This window comes from Bos taurus, chromosome 7, assembly GCF_002263795.3.
Source record: "Bos taurus isolate L1 Dominette 01449 registration number 42190680 breed Hereford chromosome 7, ARS-UCD2.0, whole genome shotgun sequence".
In the NCBI taxonomy this organism is placed as follows: Eukaryota; Metazoa; Chordata; class Mammalia; order Artiodactyla; family Bovidae; genus Bos; species Bos taurus.
In genome coordinates this window covers 8510228-8535626 of record NC_037334.1, presented here as the reverse complement: position 1 = coordinate 8535626, position 25399 = coordinate 8510228, and the positions used below count along the sequence as shown (strand labels likewise).

The 25399-nt window shown below is 40.5% G+C and overlaps 1 protein-coding gene across 1 annotated transcript; it reads right to left on the bottom strand.

Moving 5' to 3' along the window:
• Positions 1 to 987: 987 nt before the first annotated feature.
• Positions 988 to 2160, bottom strand: OR7A120 (olfactory receptor family 7 subfamily A member 120). Its single transcript, XM_003586249.2, has one exon. It carries the CDS (start codon positions 2007 to 2009, stop codon positions 1038 to 1040), a length of 972 nt encoding a protein of 323 aa, XP_003586297.1. The 5' UTR covers positions 2010 to 2160; the 3' UTR covers positions 988 to 1037.
• Between the last annotated feature and the right edge of the window lie 23239 nt (positions 2161 to 25399).

Below are 25399 nucleotides of genomic sequence, written 5' to 3'. Positions count from 1 at the left end.
CCAATGATAAATGCCTTTATATATGGACACTGATCTTACATACATCAGTAAGTAAATTGTACACCAGAAAAAAGAATTTACATAGTTAAAATCTGGTATAAATATGTGCTTCATTTTAGTTAGGGTCATCTTGACTCCAGACTTTATTACATCAAACTTTTTATTGAAATTGGTGTTTCACATAGACTATCATTGGAGACATGCATTGATGATCAGGTTTTCCAGTGACTCTGATAATGGTGGCTCAGCAGGTAAAGAATCTGTCTACAATCCAGGAGATGGAGGAAATGCAGGTTAGATCCCTAGGTAGAGAAGATCCCTTCAGGTAGAAAATGGTAACCCACTCCAGTATTGTTGCCTGAAAAATCCCACAGACAGAGTTTGGTTGGCTACAGCCCATGGGGTCGCAAAAAGTCAGACACAACTGAGCAATTGAGCACACACTAGTAACCAATATGCACACTGAGCCAAGTAAAGAACAAGATCCTAGTAGGAATAAAATGGAGTGCCTTGTTGTGAAACACACTATATGTTAAAGTCTACAATTTGGGGAAGAGAAATTATGGTAGTGATGTGCAAAAGGAATAATGAACAGAAAGTGATAAATTGAGGTTTCATACTCTACACTCTTATGAAATTATGTCATTGGATGGATTCAGTCATCAAGGTAGTTTTTCTTTTCCAAAAGGTAACAGGACTCAGGATTATTCACTCAGTAAAATGAAATAAATTTGATCTGTATATAACATTTCACAAAGAAATTATTCTTAGGAGATGCACCCAGTCTTATGAGATATATGGGATTTTCCATATATTTCACTTAAGGATGTGAATCAATTTGGGAGAGTATAAAAATGACAAAGGATAAAGCATAGATGACCGAACAGAAAAGTTAATGAAGCGAATTGCTGAAATTGTATAAAGAAGTTGAAATCAAAGAAATGGAAATAGCAGACAATAAGCCAAAGGAGCAAATGCGATTTTCACAATCTGATCAGAGAAGCATAATATGTGGCCCTGAGGCTTTAACCCTGCTATCATGTGCATTGCTTTAGCCCAAGGACAAATGACCTTGATACAGTTTCCATCCCAAAACATCTTTTCAGAGCCCTCTTTATGTCTTTACTTCTTAGACTGTAGATGAAGGGGTTCAGCATGGGTGTGACCACAGTGTACATCACTGAAGCTGCAGCACTTGACAGTGAGCTGTGGCTAGCAGCAGAGCTAAGGTACACTCCTAAACTTGTACAATAAAATAAGGAGACCGCTGACAGGTGAGATGCACAAGTGGAAAATGCTTTACACTTCCCCTGAGCTGAAGAGATTCTATATATAGAGGACACTATCTTGGAGTAAGAGTAAAGGATACCAGTCAGGGTACCACCACCCAGAAGTCCAGCTCCAAATTGCATCATCGTGTTATTGAGAAAGGTGCTGGAATAGGCAAGTTGGACCAGCTCTTTTATTTCACAAAAAAAGTGAGGGATTTCCAAATCTGTACAAAAAGACAGTCTCAGCACCATTAAGCTGTGTAACAAGGAATACAGAACACTCATTATCCAGGATATCAGAACCATCAGTCCACAAAGCTGGGGGCTCATGATGACCATGTAGTGCAGGGGGTGGCAGATGGCTACATACCGGTCATAAGCCATCACAGTCAGGAGAAAGTCATCTAATCCTGCAAACAGAATGTAAAAATACATCTGGGTGATACAGCCTTCATAGGTGATAACTTGGCTCTCTGTCTGGATGTTCCACAGCATCTTTGGGATGGTGGTTGAGGTGAAACAGATGTCTACAAAGGACAGGTTGGAGAGGAAGAAGTACATGGGGGTGTGGAGATGGGAGTCTGAGCTGACGGCCAAGATAATGAGCAGGTTTCCAAACACAGTGATCAGGTACATGAAGAGGAAAAGCCCAAATATGAGGGGCTGCAGTTCTGATTCCCCTGAAAGTCCCAGAAGAAGAAGAAAATTTGAGCTTTGTGTACCATTTCCTGATTCCATGTGGTGGAGGTGACTATTGGAGGGAAAAAAGAAATAACATGAGTAGTTTTCACTCAAACTGGCCTAACTGACATAACTGAACTATTTTAATTTCTCTTTGCTGTCAAAGAACTGATGTTAATATGTTATATGGAGATAAATCCTCCTTGAGGGTATACCTCATTTCACCTCTGACTAGAAATTTTTGTCCCATTCTCAACAAATTCCAAAGGCTTCTTAATTTACAGTTTTAATGAAAACTCCTTTCATGAATTTCAGAAATACTTATCAAGAACTAACAATGCTCCGAGCGCATATAGGGAACAATGTTCGTAAACAAAACTTCCACAATCCAAGGGTGGTTAAAGATGATATTCAAATAAATATAAAATATAATATAGCAGAAGATGACAGATACTATGAAAAAAAAAAACAAGTAAAAATGAGAGGGGAGTAGGTGTTATTTTGTACTGAGTGTTCAGGTAAGGCCTGCAAACAAGATAATAATTGAACCAATTCCTCAAAAAAGAGAGAGAAGGAACTAGTGTGATGTTAGGAGAAGTGTGTGCCTGGTGGGAGCTAGAGGGAGCTGCCACTGCTAAGGACCTTAGAAAGATGCTGGTTCCACCTGTTCAAATCCAAATAAGGAAGCCAGTGGGGCAGAGGAATAAGCAAGGAGAGTGACTAGAGATGTTGTCAAGGATGAGGAATAAGGTGGTTTCCCTGTCACAGCGGACACCTCAGTCCACACAGAATCCCTCCTTTCATGTGATTCCTTGTACTTTACAAATTTAGTTGCAATGGCATCCTGTGAATTGTAAACATTCATATCCTCTTCTTAGTTCCATCTTCTGACTAAATACTGGTCTCTGAATTATGTCACCTTAATATAGGAGGCTGTTTCCCTAGACGATCAGACAGTAAAGAATCTGCCTGCCATACAGGAGATCCAGGTTCAATCCCTGGATTGGGAAGATTCCCCTGGAGAAGGGAATGGCAATCCACTCCAGTATTCTTGCCTGGAGAACTCCATAGACAGAGGAGCTTGCCAGGCTACAGCCCATGGGGGTCACAAAAAGTCAGACACAACTGAGTGACTTACATAACACTTTTGCTTCACTTTCTCTGCTTAAAGGACTGCTCTCACCCCAGTCACAGGCACACACACCACATCCTCGTGAGCTGTGTCACTACCATGCATTTCTTACCTAGAAACACCTTCTTCAGGCCATGAGTGGTTACAAGTCAAACTGGTCAGATCAGATTATCTTTCATTTAAGGAATATATAAATGTTACCCCGAAATTTCAATTCACAAGCTTCCCATGGGCCAATAGACATGGGATTCCTTCTTGGTATGGCCACTTTCTACCCTGTATTTAAAGAAATACTTTAAAAAGTCTGAGAGAGACAGAGAGAGACAGAAGAATGGACACATGGCCTTAAGGGAAAATTATATAATAAGCTTGAATGGCTCCTTCAGATGATGTGATGAATTAAAATTTCCTTGGTTTGGCAACATTCCAACTCCACTTACATCTCCTTGATGTCCAGAAAATAATAATTTTAAAAAGGAAAAATGCCTTTATTACTTTGATAGAAACAGTGATACATTTATGGCACAAGACACCTGACAGATTGAATACCCCAAAAGAAAAAAGAGCAAAGTGCATAAGAAAACAATTCACAAAATGAACCATACAAACTGCAACCAAAAGTGGGTATTGCTTTATATGAAGCAGTAGAAGACTCGTTTTTCCTGAGCCTGACTCACTTATTTGAACAATTTTTTTTTCCCATCCCATAGAGAAAGAGGTGAGCTTCCTAGGTGGCACTAGTGGTAAAGAACCCGCCTCCCAGTGCAGGTTAGACCTAAGTGACACAGGTTCGATCCCTGGTTTAGAAAGATCCCCTGGAAGAAGGCACAGCAACCCACTCCAGTATTCTTGCCTGGAGAATCCCATGTACAGAGAAGCTTAGTGGACCTCACTCCATAGGGTCACATACAGTTGGACACAACTGAAGCAACTTAGTACACAGCACACACACACACAGAAGGAGGTAAGCCCTGTCTCAGTTCTCTTGTAGGGTATATTGTGTTTGTTTTTCTTGAACTTTTGGCTTTATCTTACTCCTTAAGTAAATTTGGGGGGGCGTATCCCAATTGTCATCTGGTCTACAATTAACATGCAAAGGGCTTTCCAGACTATACTCTATAATTTCTACAGACTTCATGACAATTCACCCTTTCACCCTGGATAAATTTCTTCATATGATTTATGCCTGAGACATTATGTATGCCATCATTTACTTCATTATATTGCAACTTTGTCATTATAATGCAAAATCCTAATCATTTGAGACTTCACCTGCTTTGTTCACTCTCACATTTTCAAAAAGGTATGTGAATACATGTGCACTTGTATAGGAACATATTTAAATATAAATGAAGTTACAAAATAAAAAGAATGGCAATGAAAATGGAACCGACTTAAATACAGCAGTAACAAATCAACTGTATTTTTTTAAGAAATCAAATAGAGCATCAAAAACTAACTGAAAATGATATTTAAATGCTAAGTATTTTTTTTTTTTTTACATTTATTGTGTACTTTATTTCTATTTTTTTTTTTTATTCTTCCAATTTTATTTTATTTTTAAACTTTACATAATTGTATTAGTTTTGCCAAATATCAAAATGAATCCACCACAGGTATACATGTGTTCCCCATCCCAAACCCTCCTCCCTCCTCCCTCCCCATACCATCCCTCTGGGCCGTCCCAGTGCACCAGCCCCAAGCATCCAGCATCGTGCATCGAACCTGGACTGGCAACTCGTTTCCTACATGATATTTTACATGTTTCATTGCCATTCTCCCAAATCTTCCCACCCTCTCCCTCTCCCACAGAGTCCATAAGACTGTTCTATACATCAGTGTCTCTTTTGCTGTCTCGTACACCGGGTTATTGTTACCATCTTTCTAAATTCCATATATATGCGTTAGTATACTGTATTTATGTTTTTCCTTCTGGCTTACTTCACTCTGTATAATAGGCTCCAGTTTCATCCACCTCATTAGAACTGATTCAAATGTATTCTTTTTAATGGCTGAGTAATACTCCATTGTGTATATGTACCACAGCTTTCTTATCCATTCATCTGCTGATGGACATCTAGGTTGCTTCCATGTCTTGGCTATTATAAACAGTGCTGCGATGAACATTGGGGTACACGTGTCTCTTTCCCTTCTGGTTTCCTCAGTGTGTATGCCCAGCAGTGGGGTTGCTGGATCATAAGGCAGTTCTATTTCCAGTTTTTTAAGGAATCTCCACACTGTTCTCCAGAGTGGCTGTACTAGTTTGCATTCCCACCAACAGTGTAAGAGGGTTCCCTTTTCTCCACACCCTCTCCAGCATTTATTGCTTGTAAACTTTTGGATCGCAGCCATTCTGACTGGTGTGAAATGGTACCTCATAGTGGTTTTGATTTGCATTTCTCTGATAATGAGTGATGTTGAGCATCTTTTCATGTGTTTGTTAGCCATCTGTATGTCTTTTTTGGAGAAATGTCTATTTAGTTCTTTGGCCCATTTTTTGATTGGGTCGTTTATTTTTCTGGAGTTGAGCTGTAGGAGTTGCTTGTATATTTTTGAGATTAGTTGTTTGTCGGTTGCTTCATTTGCTATTATTTTCTCCCATTCTGAAGGCTGTCTTTTCACCTTGCTAATAGTTTCCTTTGATGTGCAGAAGCTTTTAAGGTTAATTAGGTCCCATTTGTTTATTTTTGCTTTTATTTCCAATATTCTGGGAGGTGGGTCATAGAGGATGCTAAGTATTTAATGAAATCACATAGATTAGAAATTAAATTGGCAAATGTGTAGACATGAAATGATATAATACATAATGTTCCTAGAATCACTAGGCTTATGTTCAAATTTTACTTAATGTGCTTTATGCATCCCATTCCTTCTTCTAATTGGACTTTAATTATTATCATTTCATTGGCAACATTAAGCCTTATGTTACTTAGGTCAAACTTTGCTTTTCCTTTAGTCCTAACTAAATACATTTATTTATAAATCAGGGTAGCAAACTACCACACTAACCTCTGATATCTGAGTTAGGTTGGATAAATGTTCCAGGCTTGCATTCTCTCTAATTCTCCCACAGCATCTACTGGGCTCTCAGACTCACCTGGATGGGAACTGAGAGAAAGGTCTTTGTGTGGATGTTCAAATGCCTCCTGGAAAGTTGATATTGGTGAATGAAGCTCTGTCCCCGTAAGACAGCTGGAGGGACAGAAAAACTGTTTTACAGTCAGACTCAGGTCTCCAAAGGAAACATGTTCTGTGGCATCCAAGACTTCTCAGGCTGGGGTGAGACTACAGTTTATAGAATCTATAGACTTTATAGACTTCTATAGACTCTAGAGACTTTATAGAGACTTTATAGCTCACTTAGTTTCTCATTAGGCATTTTTTGGTTGTAACACCCATACTCTGTACCTGATTTCCCTAGGGGACAGGGGTCTGGACAGAAAGGAAAATTTCCCTGTTCTTTCTCTGTTCCTAAGAGACCAGGTTACAAGGCAAGTGAATTCTGTTTTTATTATTCCTTCTCAATTCTCCTGCACCCAGAGGCTTGTCAACTACAAATTGGCACTTGCCAGTCAACTACAAATTGGCACTTGCCAAGAGCACTTGCCAGGGACTGAACAACAACAACAAGGGATTTGCCATCTGCCTCTGCTGACTTTGAACCCTGTGTTGTTGCAACTGTTGACTTTCAACACCCACTGAGGGAGTTCAGGGTGGAGTGAGGCACTCTGTGCTCCAGGGAATCTGGTGGGACAGGTCTTTAGATAGTTAAATATTTTCAGGAACTGATTTCATGATCCCAATCTTTGCATCTTCTTTATATCTAGAAAAGCACTAAATCCCTCTGTGGTGACATCAGCTCCTCCTAACTAGTAGAAAACCTTCTGTAAAGTAAGCACTTGGTTGCATTGAACTCCCCTTCACCAAAATCTTATATTTTGACCTTCCCCAACTGCCTCTGTGGAGCAGTCTCTCAGAGATATCTGAGGTGCTGTCTCCCAGACTGCAGTCCTCATTTTGCCCCTAAATAAAACTTAACTAGCAACTATCGCATTGTGCATTTTTTTAAGTCCACATTCTAATATTAAAGACAAAAAGTTGACAGAATTGAGATGCAAGTATATACAATTGGCATATTTAAATGGGTATTATAAGATGGTTACATCTCTTTTGTTTAATTATATTGTGGGATAAGCATGTTTCACTGGTAATGCTTCTCCTGTGTGATACTATAAGACAAGGCATATAAATCTACATCTCAACAACTATTAATTGAACTTACTAAAGGAAACCAATAGGGTGACCTGAGACATGTGTGCACATGTGTGAGTATGTGTGTGTGTGTGCCCGTGTGTGTGCTCACTTACTCTTGTCTAACTCTTTGCAACCCCATGGACTGTAACCCACCAGGCTTCTCTCTCCATAGAAATTTCCAGGCAAGAATATTGGAGTGTGTTGCCATTTCCTACACCAGGGTATCTTCCCAAACAGGGATCAAACCCGCATCTCCTGTTGCTCCTGTGTTGGTAGGCGGTTTCTTTACCACTGAGCCATCTGAGCCATGCTGCTGCTGCTGCTAAGTCGCTTCAGTCGTGTCCAACTCTGTGCGACCCCATAGACAGCAGCCCACCAGGCTCCCCTGTCCCTGGGATTCTCCAGACAAGAACACTGAAGTGGGTTGCCATTTCCTTCTCCAATGCATGAAAGTGATGTCATTCAGTCGTGTCTGACTCCTAGCAACACCATGGACTGCAGCCTACCAGGTTCCTCCATCCATGGGATTTCCCAATCAAGAGTACTGGAGTGGGATGCCATTGCCTTCTCTGCACCTGAACCATACAAACTAGTAAAAACTGGAAACTAACATTCAATACTAATAAAGATAAAAAAAAAAATGATTTTCCTTTGGAATGAACTGGTAAACTTGGAAGATCTTTGCTGAATGCCTTAAACAAACCTTTGAAAATGAAAGTGTTAGTTGCTCAGTCATGTCCAACTCTTTTTTGACCACATAAACTGTAGCTCACCAGGCTCCTCTGTCCATGGAATTCTCCAGGCAAGAATATTGGAGTGGGTAGCCATTCCCTTCTGCAAGGGATCTTCCTGACCCAGGGATCGAATCCAGGTCTCCTGCATTACAGGCAGGTTCTTTGTCATCTAAGCCACCAGGGAAGCCCCAAAACCTTTGAAGGTGTTGGGGGAGTGTGTAATTTCCTTGGTTCTGTCTCTCTGCAGCAAAAATTTGAAGTGATGGATGGACCAGTGTTATTGCTCAGTTTTATTAGGAAAAATAAAGGATAGTACATACGTGAGGAGTGAGGGTGGCCTGACCCAAAAGACTAAGACAGGCTCCAATCCTTCTAAGCTTTCTCCTTTTATACATTTGTCTTCTCCCCCCGAGCCTGTCCTATGTAAATTGGGCTAGCCAGGAGGGCTGTTTGTTTTACCTGAGGTCCTCACTCTGGTCCTTGGACCTTCCCTTGTTCTATTTTCGCAGGCTTTTCCCTTTTTTGTCTTTTAGCCACTACCATTTTGTACTCCTTTTTCCTATTCTGACTACCTATCATCCCCCCTTCAAGAGATGGAAGGCCCAATTCTTTGGGAATAGGGGCATAGAGGTCTCTCTGGCTACTTCCTGCTGAAGTGGGACAGCGAGGGGTATTGGGCCTCCCCCTCTTGCTTGTCTCAAGCCTCAGAGTCCTTATAGTATTGTCCATCTAGGGATGAGTGATATTTTCCGTGGTCAGGTGGTTTTATATATCCTTGTTGAACTAGCACTGCATGTTGTAGCGTGTTGACCTGGGCAGAGACAAAATGGGTTAGACAATTGATAATACATGAAGCAATCACATGGTGATAACAGGGATTAGGAGGGCCATTAGCCAGCTCTAAATTCCCCCTCTGCAGGAGAAGGATCCCCCAAAGAGACTGTAGCCACCCCAAGAACTCTCCAGCTCGTTCTTTGAAATCCTGTAAGGCTTGAATGTTTTTCTTGAGGACTCTGAGACATTGTTTAACTTGGCTGGAGATATTTATCCAGAAACAATATGTTTCATTCAAGATGGCTCAAGTCCCTCCTTGTTCAAGAATCAGGAGATCTACATCCTGTCTATTTTGGAGTACAACCGCCACCAAGTTGTGCTGGCTCTTTAGAGCTGACCTGAGAAATCTTATCCCCAGAAACTTAATTTTGGGGGTGTTCATTAGAATGGTACTCATTTGTAGTCCTGGATAGGTATCTGAGACCTGCCAGGGGCTCACACTGTATTGAGTGTCCTCTTCTGTTTTCTCTCATGGCTTGATGTTGGAGTCCAGCTGTAGCAGCCAGGGATTCAACCTAAAGGGGTGAGTGGTGTTGGTGAGAAACTGAGGCAGCCTCTCATTTTTCTTGGACTGCCTGTTTATTTCAAGCTTATGATTTTCTTTTATACTTTTACAAAAACATTAGGTCAGAGGTTTGATATTTTTAGTTCCCATTGACCCAGATTTATTTTTCTCTAAAAACCATTGTTGCCCCTCAAAAGGAGTTCTTTCTTCAGTGATTCTCTTATCTATTTTTCTTCATGTGTTTTGTGAATACACTGTAACTCATGTTGATATCTAGGCTGCATACCACATTCCTCAGTTTAATTCTTATCTTTCTAAGTCCTGTTTGCCCCTAGTATCCTAAGCTCACTATTTTTTAGAAAGGGCTTCTAGCTAATAATATCTCTAAAGTCCCTAATTTCTATAAGCTATAGTAGAATATGCTAACATTACAGCAATCCTTAAATCTTTAGTTTCTAACTATTTTAATTATTTTTAAGCCCTAAACTCAGAAAACTCCTTTGCCATAAACACTTTTCTCACAAATGGGCTTCAGATAGCAATCCCTCCCATGGCCTCAAGCTGTGGCCTGTGTGCTTACCCTGGAACACTTTTTTGTAAAAGTCCTTGAACAAATGTCAGTGATTAACTTTATGAATTATTCTTTGAGCACAGCTGCAGAAGGCTTTATGCCTTCTCATGCTCCTCTCAAAAACAATAAGCACCTTAATATTCTCTTCAGTCAACTCAGCCGAGGAAAGGAAAATACAGGTCAGAATCACAAAGCCTAACTCCTTCATTCTGGGTCTGTGCCTACAGAACAAAGGGAGGGGGTTTAGGGCCTCCCTAAATGCCTCCATTTTGTCAGTAATGCCTAACGTGGCTCCCAACAGCTTGACTCATGAGTAGTGAATCTAGGATTCATGTCCTGGTACCTTGACTGTTGTGAGGCTGGAAAGTATCACAGGGTAGGGACCCTTCCATGTGGGCTGGAGTTGAGCTTTTGGAGATCCATTCTTCCAGACTCTAATTAGGACTTGAGTCCCTGGAGCATATTAGTGGTGACTCTTACCATGTAGTAGGTAAATATCTTTAGAATCTTTTGGCTCCTGACAGATACCCCCACAAGCGTATATCCTGTTGGAGTTGCCCAATGGCCATGGTATAAGACCAGAGGGTCTGAGCCTCTGGATCTAGGAAGAGCTCATTGACACAAACAAAAGGTCTGTCATATAGCATCTCATAATGACTAAGACCAACCTGTTCCTCAGGGGCCTTATGGGTGCAGAGAGCTACTGGTAAAGACTCCTTCCATCCCAGGGAGGTCTCCTGGGTTATCTTTTTATCGCTGATTTTAAGAGCTGGTTGGCTGTTTTTACTATTCCTGAAGACTGAGGCCTCCAGGCACAATGGAGGTAATAAGTAATGTCCAATGCTTTAGAGACCCCTTGTGTGACCTTAGAAGTAAATGATGTCCCACTGTCACTCTGTAATGACCTGGGCAGACCAAATCTTGGAATGATTTCATGGAGCAGTTTTTTACCACCTCCTCAGCCTTCTCATTCTGGGTGGGAAAGCCTTCAGTCCATCCTGTGAATATGTCTATCATGATTAATAGGTATTTATACCCTTGAGAAACTGGCATCTGGGTGAAGTCCATCTACCAGTCCTCTCCTGAGTAGGTCCCACATTGTTAGATGGGTTGAGTCAGCTGGGGTCTTCGAGCTTCTTGGGAGTTGTTTAATTGGCAAGTGGAACAAGACCTGTTCCTCTGAAGGAACTTTCTAGTAATCTTTGGAAGGCATTTTACCTAAATGAGTGTGGCATTTAAGGAGTTAACCAACTTCCATTGGAGGTTCCCAGGCAGAAAAAGGAGCCCCTCCTTGTGGAACCACCCCATGTGATCTTCTTGAAAGCCCTCACTCTTAGTTTTAAGAATCTCACCTTCAGTATATGAAGGAGTTTTTGGCAAATTAGTCTGTGGAACTAAGGTGGCAATCCCTATTCGGTCATTGTTCTATAATGCTGCTCTCTTAGTTGCCTGATCAGCTGTTAGGTTCTGAGAGGGTAACAGGCAGGAAGGCCAAGGGTCTCCAAATGGAGGAAATAGGCTGCAAGTGTCAGATATTTTTCTCTCTCTTAAGTGGCAGAAGGAAACAAACTAGTGATATATTTTTTTTTTCCCTTCCTTATACAAATTTAAAAGGAGGTTTATCTTATAATACTGTGTTGCCATAATGACACCTGAAGTTAATTATTCTCAAACCTTGAGTTAACTAATGCATTTTTCTTATGGAAATGTTTTTCTTAAGCTATGTTAATGTACTATGCATTTACCCCAAACTCTGTCGTCAAGTCGGTTCTGCCTAATGGCTCAGAAATGACTTGACAAACCAGTATGTTATACTCAGACATTGTTCCCCTAATCTATGTAAACAAAACTATTTGCATTGTAATCTGCCTTTCTACAAGATTCAAATCAATCATTTTATAGCCCGGGATGATTTGTCTGGTGACAAGGTCATCCCAAAATACATCTTATGGATGAGGGGCCTGGTGCCATTCTGAGTTTTAAGACATTCCTTTCTTTCATTAACAAATTGCTAGTGACTTTATTTTTGGGGGCTTCAAAATCACTGCAGATGGTGACTGCAGTCATGAAATTAAAAGACGCTTACTCCTTGGAAGGAAAGCTATGACCAACCTAGATAGCATACTGGAGCCTATTATACAGAGTGAAGTAAGCCAGAAGGAAAAACACCAATACAGTATACTAACGCATATATATGGAATTTAGAAAGATGGTAACAATAACCTTGTGTACGAGACAGCAAAAGAGACACTGATGTATAGAACAGTCTTATGGACTCTGTGGGAGAGGGAGAGGGTGGGAAGATTTGGGAGAATGGCATTGAAACATGTAAAATATCATGTATGAAACGAGATGCCAGTCCATGTTCGATGCATGATACTGGATGCTTGGGGCTAGTACACTGGGACGACCCAGAGGGATGGTTTGGGAGGGAGGAGGGAGGAGGGTTCAGGATGGGAAACACATGTATACCTGTGGTGGATTCATTTTGATATTTGGCAAAACTAATACAATTATGTAAAGTTTAAAAATAGAATAAAATTTAAAAAATAATAAATTAATTAAATTAAATAAAAAGCAGAGACATTACTTTGCCAACAAAGGTTCGTCTAGTCAAGGCTATGGTTTTTCCTGTGGTCATGTATGGATGTGAGAGTTGGACTGTGAAGAAGGCTGAACGCCGAAGAATTGATGCTTTTGAACTGTGGTGTTGGAAAAGACTCTTGAGAGTCCCTTGGACTGCAAGGAGATCCAACCAGTCCATTCTGAAGGAGATCAGCCCTGGGATTTCTTCGGAAGGAATGATGCTAAAGCTGAAACTCCAATACTTTGGCCACTTCATGGGAAGAGTTGACTCATTGGAAAAGACTCTAATGCTGGGAGGGATTGGGGGCGGGAGGAGAAGGGGACGACAGAGGATGAAATGGCTGGATGGCATCACTGACTCGATGGACGTGAGTCTGAGGGAACTCCGGGAGTTGATGATGGACAGGGAGGCCTGGCGTGCTATGACTCATGGGGTCTCAAAGAGTTGGACACGACTGAGCGACTGAACTGAATTGAACTGATATAACATCCAGCTGAAGATTAGCAGGGGGTACTCTTTCTGCCCACTTCTGATGCCTATGTCAGAAGCTTTCTCTATCTCCTTTATACTTCATTTTATTTTATTTTATTTTATTTTTAAACTTTACAATATTGTATTAGTTTTGCCAAAAATCGAAGTGAATCCGCCACAGGTATACCCGCGTTCCCCATCCTGAACCCTCCTCCCTCCTCCCTCCCCTACCCTCCCTCTGCGTCGTCCCAGGGCACCAGCCCCAAGCATCCAGTACCGTGCATTGAACCTGGACTGGTGACTCGTTTCATACATGATATTATACATGTCTCAATGCTATTCTCCCAAATCTCCCCACCCTCTGCCTCTCCCACAGAGTCCAAAAGACTGATCTATACATCGGTGTCTCTTTTGCTGTCTCGTACACAGGGTTATTGTTACCATCTTTCTAAATTCCATATATATGCGTTAGTATACTGTATTGGTGTTTTTCTTTCTGGCTTAATTCACTCTGTATAATAGGTTCCAGTTTCATCCACCTCATTAGAACTGATTCAAATGTATTCTTTTTAATGGCTGAGTAATACTCCATTGTGTATATGTACCACTGCTTTCTTATCCATTCATCTGCGGATGGGCATCTAGGTTGCTTCCATGTCCTGGCTATTATAAACAGTACTGCGATGAAAAATGGGGTACACGTGTCTCTTTCCCTTCTGGTTTCCTCAGTGTGTATGCCCAGCAGTGGGATTGCTGGGTCATAAGGCAGTTCTATTTCCAGTTTTTTAAGGAATCTCCACACTGTTCTCCATAGTGGCTATACTAGTTTGCATTCCCACAAACAGTGTAAGAGAGTGCCCTTTTCTCCACACCTTCTCGAGCATTTATTGCTTGTAGACTTTTGGATCGCAGCCATTCTGACTGGCATGAAATGGTACCTCATAGTGGTTTTGATTTGCATTTCTCTGATAATGAGTGATGTTGAGCATCTTTTCATGTGTTTGTTAGCCATCTGTATGTCTTCTTTGGAGAAATGTCTATTTAGTTCTTTGGCCCATTTTTTGATTGGGTCATTTATTTTTCTGGAGTTGAGCTGTAGGAGTTGCTTGTATATTTTTGAGATTAGTTGTTTGTCGGTTGCTTCATTTGCTATTATTTTCTCCCATTCTGAAGGCTGTCCTTTCACCTTGCTAATAGTTTCCTTTGTTGTGCAGAAGCTTTTAAGTTTAATTAGGTCCCATTTGTTTATTTTTCCTTTTATTTCCAGTATTCTGGGAGGTGGGTCATAGAGGATACTGCTGTGATGTATGTCCGAGAGTGTTTTGCCTATGTTCTCCTCTAGGAGTTTTATAGTTTCTGGTCTTACGTTTAGATCTTTAATCCATTTTGAGTTTATTTTTGTGTAAGGTGTTAGAAAGTGTTCTAGTTTCATTCTTTTACAAGTGGTTGACCAGTTTTCCCAGCACCACTTGTTAAAGAGATTGTCTTTAATCCATTGTATATTCTTGCCTCCTTTGTCAAAGATAAGGTGTCCATATGTGCATGGATTTATCTCTGGGCTTTCTATTTTGTTCCATTGATCAATATTTCTGTCTTTGTGCCAGTACCATACTGTCTTGATAACTGTGGCTTTGTAGTAGAGCCTGAAGTCAGGTAGGTTGACTCCTCCAGTTCCATTCTTCTTTCTCAAGATAGCTTTGGCTATTCGAGGTTTTTTGTATTTCCATACAAATTGTGAAATTATTTGTTCTAGCTCTGTGAAGAATACCGTTGGTAGCTTGATAGGGATTGCATTGAATCTATAAATTGCTTTGGGTAGTATGCATAGAAACTAATGAAAATGAAAACACAACAACTCAAAACCTGTGGGACACTTTAAAAGCAGTCCTAAGGGGAAAGTTCATAGCAATACAGGCATACCTCAAGAAACAAGAAAAAAGTCAAATAAATAACCTAACCCTACACCTAAAGCAACTAGAAAAGGAAGAAATGAAGAACCCCAGGGTTAGTAGAAGGAAAGAAATCTTAAAAATTAGGGCAGAAATAAATGCAAAAGAAACAAAAGAGACCATAGCAAAAATCAACAAAGCCAAAAGCTGGTTCTTTGAAAGGATAAATAAAATTGACAAACCATTAGCCAGACTCATCAAGAAACAAAGGGAGAAAAATCAAATCAATAAAATTAGGAATGAAAATGGAGAGATCACAACAGACAACACACAAATACAAAGGATCATAAGAGACTACTATCAACAATTATACGCCAATAAAATGGACAACGTGGAAGAACTGGACAAATTCTTAGAAAAGTACAAGTTTCCAAAACTGGACCAGGAAGAATTAGAAAATCTTAACAGACCCATCACAAGCACGGAAATTGAAACTGTAATCAAAAATCTTCCAGCAAACAAAAGCCCAGGTCCAGACGGCTTCACAGCTGAATTCTACCAAAAATTTAGAGAAGAGCTAACACCTATCCTGCTCAAACTTCCAGAAAATTGCAGAGGAAGGTAAACTTCCAAACTCATTCTATGAGGCCACCATCACCCTACTACCAAAACCTGACAAAGATGCCACAAAAAAAGAAAACTACAGGCCAATATCACTGATGAACATAGATGCAAAAATCCTTAACAAAATTCTAGCAATCAGAATCCAACAATACATTAAAAAGATCATACACCATGACCAAGTGGGCTTTATCCCAGGGATGCAAGGATTCTTCAATATCCGCAAATCAATCAATGTAATACACCACATTAACAAATTGAAAAACAAAAACCATATGATTATCTCAATAGATGCAGAGAAAGCCTTTGACAAAATTCAACATCCATTTATGATAAGAACTCTCCAGAAAGCAGGAATAGAAGGAACATACCTCAACATAATAAAAGCTATATATGACAAACCCACAGCAAACATTATCCTCAATGGTGAAAAATTTAAAGCATTTCCTCTAAAGTCAGGAACAAGACAAGGGTGCCCACTTTCACCATTACTATTCAACATAGTTTTGGAAGTTTTGGCCACAGCAATCAGAGCAGAAAAAGAAATCAAAGGAATCCAAATTGGAAAAGAAGTAAAACTCTCACTGTTTGCAGATGACATGATCCTCTACATAGAAAACCCTAAAGACTCCACCAGAAAATTACTAGAACTAATCAATGATTATAGTAAAGATGCAGGATATAAATTCAACACACAGAAATCCCTTGCATTCCTATACACTAATAATGAGAAAACTGAAAGAGAAATTAAGGAAACAATTACATTCACCATTGCAATGGAAAGAATAAAATACTTAGGAATATATCTACCTAAAGAAACTAAAGACCTATATATAGAAAACTATAAAACACTGGTGAAAGAAATCAAAGAGGACACTAATAGATGGAGAAATATACCATGTTCATGGATTGGAAGAATCAATATAGTGAAAATGAGTATACTGTCCTTTATACTTTAATAAAACTTTATTACACAAAAGCTCTGAGCGATCAAGCCTTGTCTCTGGCCCCAGATTGAATTCTTCTCCTCCAGAGGCCAAGAATCCCAGCATCTTTTCGTGGTTCAGCAACAACCTTTCATCTTGGGGGCTCATTCAGGATTCTTCATGACTAGGTAAAGATGCTTGGAGCTCTAGTTCTTTGTTCTCATAGCGAACACGTTTTCTGGTGTATTTTACTAACTGTACGGTGTGCTTGTGTGAACGAATGAAATACCCTGTGCGAAGCAAGTGAGGACCTCTGCTCTGTGGTTCTGCAGTGATCTCATATGGCTTATGACAGAAACCTTATACCAACCTGCCAATGCCAAGAGTGGGGTTTATACCGACCTGCCAATGCCAAGAGACACCCAATATCTCTTTCAGGGACCGACCAGAAATAGACAAAGCATGGGGACCGAACTCTCCTTTCTCGGTCAAACTTTTCAGTCTGTTTGACCATTTCATAACTCTTCAGGAATTAGAAGTACTAACCTAACCTATCGGATCATAGATTTTCAAGGGACTTGTAATCTATGCTGTTACTGTGTACTGTTACTTAGGTCCCAAACTTGGATTGGTAGTCAGGAAGTGCCTAGCCTCGCTAGGAATCAAAAGTTCAGAAGCTAGATGGAGCTCTAGATCCAAGAGCATCTCTGAGATTAAAGGTTACTCCGATTGGAACTGCAATGGGTTTTTTTCCCTTTGGTAACACTGGCTCTTAGTGGAACAGAGGAGGCTTTTATACTGGTGTGGTGATGCTTGGAAGGAACATCTCAGTTTTACTTTCATATCGGTCTTAACGTGGTAAGGAATATACTCAGGGTTGTGCACAAGCACTCAGGTGATGAATGTTTCCCCTAGCGGTCTTAGCTTGGGAGGCATTCCAGAAGGTTACTCTGATTGCACCCCGGGTGGCATCAGAGGCAAGGTTTTATTTATCTTTTTAAAGTTTATTTTATTTAACTTTATAGTCTTTAGGGTTTTCTATGTAGAGGATCATGGCATCTGCAAACAGTGAGAGTTTTACTTCTTCTTTTCCAATTTGGATTCCTTTGATTTCTTTTTCTGCTCTGATTGCTGTGGCCAAAACTTCCAAAACTATGTTGAATAGTAATGGTGAATGTGGGCACCCTTGTCTTGTTCCTGACTTTAGAGGAAATGCTTTAAAGTTTTCACCATTGAGGATAAGGTTTGCTGTGGGTTTGTCATATATAGCTTTTATTAGGTTGAGGTATGTTCCTTCTATTCCTGCTTTCTGGAGGGTTTTTTATCATAAATGGATGTTGAATTTTGTCAAAGGCTTTCTCTGCATCTATTGAGATAATCATATGGTTTTCATTTTCCAATTTGTTAATGTGGTGTATTACATTGATTTGCAGATTTTGAAGAATCCTTGCATCCCTGGGATAAAGCCCACTTGGTCATGGTGTATGATCTTTTTAATGTGTTGTTGGATTCTGATTGCTAGAATTTTGTTAAGGATTTTTGCATCTGTGTTCATCAGTGATATTGGCCTGTAATTTTCTTTTTTGTGTGTGTGGCATCTTTGTCAGATTTTGGTATTAAGGTGATGGTGGCCTCATAGAATGAGTTTGGAAGTTTATCTTCCTCTGCAATTTTCTGGAAGAGGTTGAGTAGGATAGGTATTAGCTCTTCTCTAAAATTTTGGTAGAATTCAGCTTTGAAGCCATCTGGACCTGGGCTTTTGTTTGCTGGAAGATTTCTGATTACAGTTTCAATTTCCATGCTTGTGATGGGTCTGTTAAGATTTTCTCTTTCTTCCTGGTCCAGTGTTGGGAAAGTTGTACTTTTCTAAGAATTTGTCCATTTCTTCCACGTTGTCCATTTTATTGGCATATAATTGCTGATAGTAGTCTCTTATGATCCTTTGTATTTGTGTGTTGTCTGTTGTGATCTCTCCATTTTCATTTCTAATTTTATTGATTTGATTTTTTTCCCTTTGTTTCTTGATGTGTCTGGCTAATGGTTTGTCAGTTTTATTTATCCTTTCAAAGAACCAGCTTTTGGCTTTGTTGATTTTTGCTATGGTCTCTTTTGTTTCTTTTGCATTTATTTCTGCCCTAATTTTTAAGGTTTCTTTCCTTCTACTAACACTGGGGTTCTTCATTTCTTCCTTTTCTAGTTGCTTTAGGTGTAGAGTTAGATTATTTATTTGACTTTTTTCTTGTTTCTTGAGGTATGCCTGTATTGCTATGAACTTTCCCCTTACGACTGCTTTTACAGTGTCCCACAGGTTTTGAGTTGTTGTGTTTTCATTTTCATCCGTTTCTATGCAAATTTTGATTTCTTTTTTTATTTCTCCTGTGATTTGTTGGTTATTCAGCAGCGTGTTGTTCAGCCTCCATACGTTGGAATTTTTAATAGATTTTCTCTCCTGTAATTGAGATCCAATCTTACTGCATTGTGGTCAGAAAAGATGCTTGGAATGATTTCAATTTTTCTGAATTTACCAAGGCTAGATTTATGGCCCAGGATGTGATCTATCCTGGAGAAGGTTCCATGTGCACAGAGGCAAGCAAGGTTTTAATGGTGAGGAGCTGGACGTCAGTCAGGGATGCCATCAGGTCTACCCCTGGTACATCCCCACCCCATCTTGGTGGTAGAATTGGTTGGGACAACTATGATGCCTGCGTCAGTAAAGGACAGACTATGTCCGACCAGGAAAGAAAAGCTTCAGTGTAAAGTCTGTCTACACCCCCATTTAGAGCAGGGAGGGATGCCTCCAGTAGAAAGATGGTGCTGGTCACTTTTTTTTCTCTCTTACAGATGGGAGCTAACAATTCCAGCCTCACTCCTTTGAACTGTATCTGGAAAAACTGGGATAGATTTGATCCCCAGGGCTTAAAGAAGACACACCTGGTCTTCCTATGTGATACTGAATGGCCGCAGTACCCACTGGAGGATGGCAAACAGTGGCCAGTTAGAGGGTCTCTTAAGTATAATACTGTTTTACAATTAGGCTGGTTCTGTAGAAAACAAGGGAAATGGGTAGAAGTAACATATCTGTTGCCCTTTTTCTCTCTGCAAAATATGCCAGGCTTGTGTCCTAATGGTATAATTTGTGTGTGACACCTTTAGCTCCCTCCTATCCTCCTACTTTGCCCCTGTACCCGGGGCTCCCAACTGAGCAAACTGAAAGTCGGAGAACACCCCCAAAGAAGGATTGCCTTGGTCTCAGTAGAAACCCAAACTGAGAGTCAAACTGCCCAAGTAGGGTCCAAACAACTCCTGTCTCAGTACGACCTCAGACTACTGTGGTTTCAATAGGGACTCAGACCATCTAAGTAAGAGACAAGATGGAGGACAGGAGACAAAGAGATAAAGAAAAACAGGTTTCTTCAATCTATCCCTGGGATCATATGTGCAGAGCAGCCAGAGAGGCTGAGGAACAGCCACATGAGCTGTTGCCTCTTCATGAAGCACTCACCTGGAGAAATAATCAGTCTATGAGAGTTAATAAGCTTTTTCCTTATCAAGAAATACAAAGAACCAAAGAGGATCTGGGAGACTATTTAGAGGACCCAGAAAAATATATTAGAGCTTTTAAAGGTGTTACTCTGCTTTATGACCATACTTGGAAGGATGTGATGTATATCTTGGGACAAATGCTGACTCCCGACTCAAAAAGTCGAGTTTTGGGAAAAGCAGTTGCTTATGGAGATGAATGGCTTGGTAATGAATCAGTAGGGAAGAGGGAGGATGAGATAACTGCCCTCCCCACTGGGAATCAGGCAGTCCCAATTATAGAACCAGACTGGGACTACAACACAGCTAAAGGAAGATGGGATCAGAGTCATTTTATCAGATGTATTCTTGAAGGACTCAGGCAAGCACGTGCTAAGCCTGTAAACTATGGCAAATTGGCAAACATAGAACAGGAGGAGAAGGAAGCTCCTGCTAAATTCCTAGATAGAAAGAGAGAAGCCCTTCGCAGATTCACTGAGATTGACCCCAAAAGTGAAGAGGGAAAAGTGATCTTAAAGGATAGATTTCTCACTCAGTCAGCTCCAGATATAAGCAGTAAGAAATTAAAACGGGTGTAAGAAGCACAAGCTGGAATCAAGATTGCCAGGAGAAGTATCGATAACCTCAGATATGCAGATGACACCACCCTTATGGGAGAAAGTGAAGAGGAACTAAAAAGCTTCTTGATGAAAGTGAAAGAGGAGAGTGAAAAAGTTGGCTTAAAGCTCAACATTCAGAAAACAAAGATCATCGCATGTGGTCCCATCACTTCATGGGAAATAGATGGAGAAACAGTGGAAACAGTGTCAGACTTTATTTTGGGGAGCTCCAAAATCACTGCAGTCATGAAATTAAAAGACGCTTGCTCCTTGGAAGGAAAGTTATGACCAACCTAGATCGTATATTTAAAAGCAGAGACATTACTTTGCCAACAAAAGTTCGTTTAGTCAAGGCTATGATTTTTCCAGTGGTCATGTATGGATGTGAGAGTTGGACTGTGAAGAAAACTGAGCACCAACGAATTGATGCTTTTGAACTGTGGTGTTGGAAAAGACTCTTGAGAGTCCCTTGGACTGCAAGGAGATCCAACCAGTCCATCCTAAATGAGACCAGTCCTGGGTGTTCATTGGAAAGACTGCTGCTAAAGCTGAAACTCCAATACTTTGGCCACCTCATGTGAAGAGTTGACTCATTGGAAAAGACACTGATGCTGGGAGGGATTGGGGGCAGGAGGAGAAGGGGATGACAGAGGATGAGATGGCAGGATGGCATCACTGACTCGATGGACGTGAGTTTGAGTGAATTCCAGGAGATGGTGATGGACAGGGAGGCCTGGCATGCCGCAATTCATGGGGTCACAAAGACTAAGACACGACTGAGTAACTGAACTGAACTGAATGCATATATATGGAATTTAGAAAGATGGAAATGATAACCCTGTATGTGAGACAGCAAAAGGACACAGATGTATAGAACAGTCTTTTGGACTCTGTGGGAGAGAGCAAGTTTGGGATTATTTGGAAGAATGGCTTTGAACCATGTATATTATCATATGTGAAATGGATCGCCGGCCCAGGTTCGATGCATGGTACAAGATGCTCAGGACTGGTGCACTGGGATTACCCAGATGGATGGTATCGTGAGAGAGATGGGAGGGAGATCAGGATGGGGAACACATATACACCTGTGGTGGATTCATATCAATGTTTGGCAAAACCAATACAATATTGTGAAGTAATTAGCCTCCAATTAAAATAAATAAATTTGTATTAAAAAAAAAAGAAGAAGCAAAACAAACAAACAAACAAACAAACAAAAACAAGGCATCAAGAGAAAAGGCTCAGCTTTGTCAACAATCTGTTAGATATTTGGGCCTAATCATATCAGAAGGGACTAGGGCCATAGGCCCCAAGAGATTTAAACCTATACTAAATCATCCCCTACCTATGACTTTAAGACAATTAAGAGGATTTTGGGGAATCACAAGCTACTGTTGCATTTGGATTCCAGGTTATGGGGAACTTGCCCAGCCTTTATATAAACTTATAGCTGAAACTCAGCAGGCCCAAACCGACAAACTGGTTTGGTCTCCAGATACTCAAAAGGCTTTTAAGGTTCTTCCAACTGCTCTCTTGCAGGTTCCCGCTCTGAGTTTGCCCACAGGGTCAGGATTTAATTTATTTGTCACTGAAAGAAAAGGCAGGGCCTTGGGAGTTTTGACACAACCCAGAAGGCCTCACCAACAACCTATTGCTTATCTAAGCAGAGAATTAGATGTAATTTCATGCAGGTGACCCCACTGCCTAAGACTAACTGGGGCAGCGGCTTTATTAGCACCTGAAGATTTAAAAATAATTAATGCATGAAACCTTACTGTACTGACTTCACATGATGTCAGTGGAATCTTAAATCCTAAGGTTAATATTTGGATGACAGACAGTAGGCTTCTTAAATATCAGTCATTGTTGTTAGAAGGCCCAGTAACTAACCTTAAAGTTTGTGGAAATTTAAATCCTGCCACTTGCCTTCCTGAGACGGAAAATAAAACACCTGATCACGATTATTCCCAATTTCTAACTTTAAATTATGCAGCTTGGGAAAATCTAATGGATACCCCATTAGAAAATCCTGGCATGGACATATTTACAGATGGCAGTGCTTTTGTTCAGGATGGAAAGCGTAAAGCAGGTTATGCTGTGGTGACTGCTGAACAGGCTTTAGAAGCAAAATCTCTCCCCCAGGGAACCAGTGTTCAGTTAGTGGAGCTTGTGGCTCTGACCCAAGCTCTTGAGTTAAGTACAGGGCAGCGGGTACATATATACACTGATTCTAAGTATGCTTATTTGACTTTACATGCTCATGCTGCAATATGGAAAGAAAGACAGTTTAAAACAGCAACAGGAGAACCTATTAAGCATTTCAGAGAGATTGAGAGACTTTTAACTGTTCTATATTGTTCTAAAGAAGTAGCTGATATGCATTGCAAAGGGCACAGCAGGGATGGGAGTAAAGTACCTGAAGGTAAGCAGTTGGCTGACTGACACGCCAGCAAAGTGGGACTTTACAAAACCCCTTCACTGCAGACGCCTTTGATCTGGACAGGTCCTGTGGAACAGGAAAAACCACAATATACTGAGGAAGAATTAGAAAGATAGGAGAAAAGAGAAGCAAAGATTACTGATAAAGGATGGTTACAGTCTGAGGATGGACAATTAATAATTCCTGAAAATGCTCAATGGAAAATTCTTAAGAGTTTACACCAGAGTTTTCATTTGAGTGCAGAGAGTACTTACCAGATGGCTTCTCGTTTGTTTGAAGGCAAAAATGTAATGAAAACTTTAAAGAACATTATCAAAAGGTGTGAGATTTGTCAGAAAAATAACCCAAAGACTGAAAAGCTAGCAAAGTCTGGATTACAACGAAGTGGAAAGTATCCTGGAGAGGACTGGGAAATTGATTTTACACATATGCAAAAAGCTAATGGATATTCTTGCTTACAAGTTTGGGTGTACACTTTTACTGGTTGGATTGAGGCTTTTCCCTGTTGTAATGAACAGGCTAAGGAGGTTATAAAGATTTTAATCCATGAAATTATCCCCAGGTTTGGGCTGCCACAGAGCCTTCAGAGTGACAATGGCTCTGCCTTTAAAGCTGCTGTAACTCAGTGGGTATCTAAAGCTCTAGTAATAGAATATCACTTACACTGTTCCTGGAGACCTCAATCCTCAGGAAAGGTTGAAAAAGCTAATGACATTATGAAAAGACATCCGTGCAAATTAAGAGATGTAGGACAATTGGATTAAAGTCCTACCCATAGCTTTCATGAGGGCTCGAACTGCCCCAAAAAAGGAGGGACTGTCCCCCTTTGAATATATTTGTGGAAGGCCTTTCTTATACACAGACATTGTTATAGACCCTGAAGACTTGGAATTAACTAGTTATGTAACTCAGCTCTCAACTTTTCAACAGGCATTAACAGAACTCCGGGAGGCAACTCCTGAACCAGCCTCTGAATCAAGCAAGCCTCTATTTGAGCCAGGAACTGAGGTCCTCATAAAAACATTGGGATCTGGGGGCCCATCCCTCGAGCCCTCTGGGAAGGCCGTTACCAGGTTATTCTTTCTTCTCCCACAGCTGTCAAAGTGAATTGATTTGTGGGTACATCACACTCGAGTTAAGAGGTGGCACCCTGACCAGAACTAAGTGACTTCATTTTATGTCTTTACTTTCTATTCTCTGACTTTGTACTTTTCAGATGGGCCTGATAATCTATGTGAGCCTACTTCTACTTACTCCACAAATCCTGAGTCTTCCATTTGATCCTCAAGACAATGCCTTCCTGTCCTGGGCTCACTCCTATGCTGCATTCCACAATCAGTCTAACTACTGGGTCTGCGGAGTGCTCCCCTCTTCATCAGTGGAAGGCTTCCTGTGGTGGACATCTCCACTTCAAGGAAAAAACTTTCTCCAAGTCTGCGAATACCTTTGACAGCAATCATATGTGACACCTCTTCTTCATCTGATGACATCTACCAACCCTAAAATAGACTGGTGCAACACTTTGTACTTTAACTATGAGCATAACGTGACTTTTAATTTTGATTATACATTGTCTCGTTTTAATGACTATTTCGCTACACATAAGGCAAATAGGTCTAGATCTAATGGTTTTTTATCTGACGTTTATCAAACATGGGATGAGGTTATATGGCTAACTTCTGAAAAAGGACGTCTAATATCTACTGCCCCTATATGCTGGGAACAAACAGAGCCATCCCCAAATTTAGCTAACAACTTAATTACAATGACTGGAAACAATTGGGATTTTTGCCTCAGGAAATATGCAACGTAATCATCCCCTTGTTTTCCAACCCCAGTTCAGATTCTCCCTTTGTCTGGCCAGGCACTAATTGGGACTGGATATCTCAGTCATGCTGGCTTGCTCCAAAAGGGACTTACTGGATATGTGGCTCTTACCTATGGGCATGGCTTTCCCCTGTTGGATAGGGAGATGTACCCTAGCTCTAGCCTTTACTCATGGCTTTATATTTTCAGATCTTCCAGAAAAGCCTGCTAATTTACCCTACCTTAAAACTCAGTGGGCAAGGTCTGTATTTCACTGGTATGATTATTTGGCTGCCGTGTTTGTTCCCTCTTTGGGAGCTACAGATGTTATGCTACTAGTGGATGCTTTGACTAATTTTGCTCAACAGGCATTACAAAATTCTCAGAAAGCTATGTCAGCTCTTAATGCTGAACAAGCACAAATTAGAAAGGTGGATTTACAAAACGGATTGGCTTTAGATATTCTGACAGCTGCACAAGAAGGAACTGGTTCCATTATTCATACCCAATGCTGTACATATATACCTGATATAAGCAC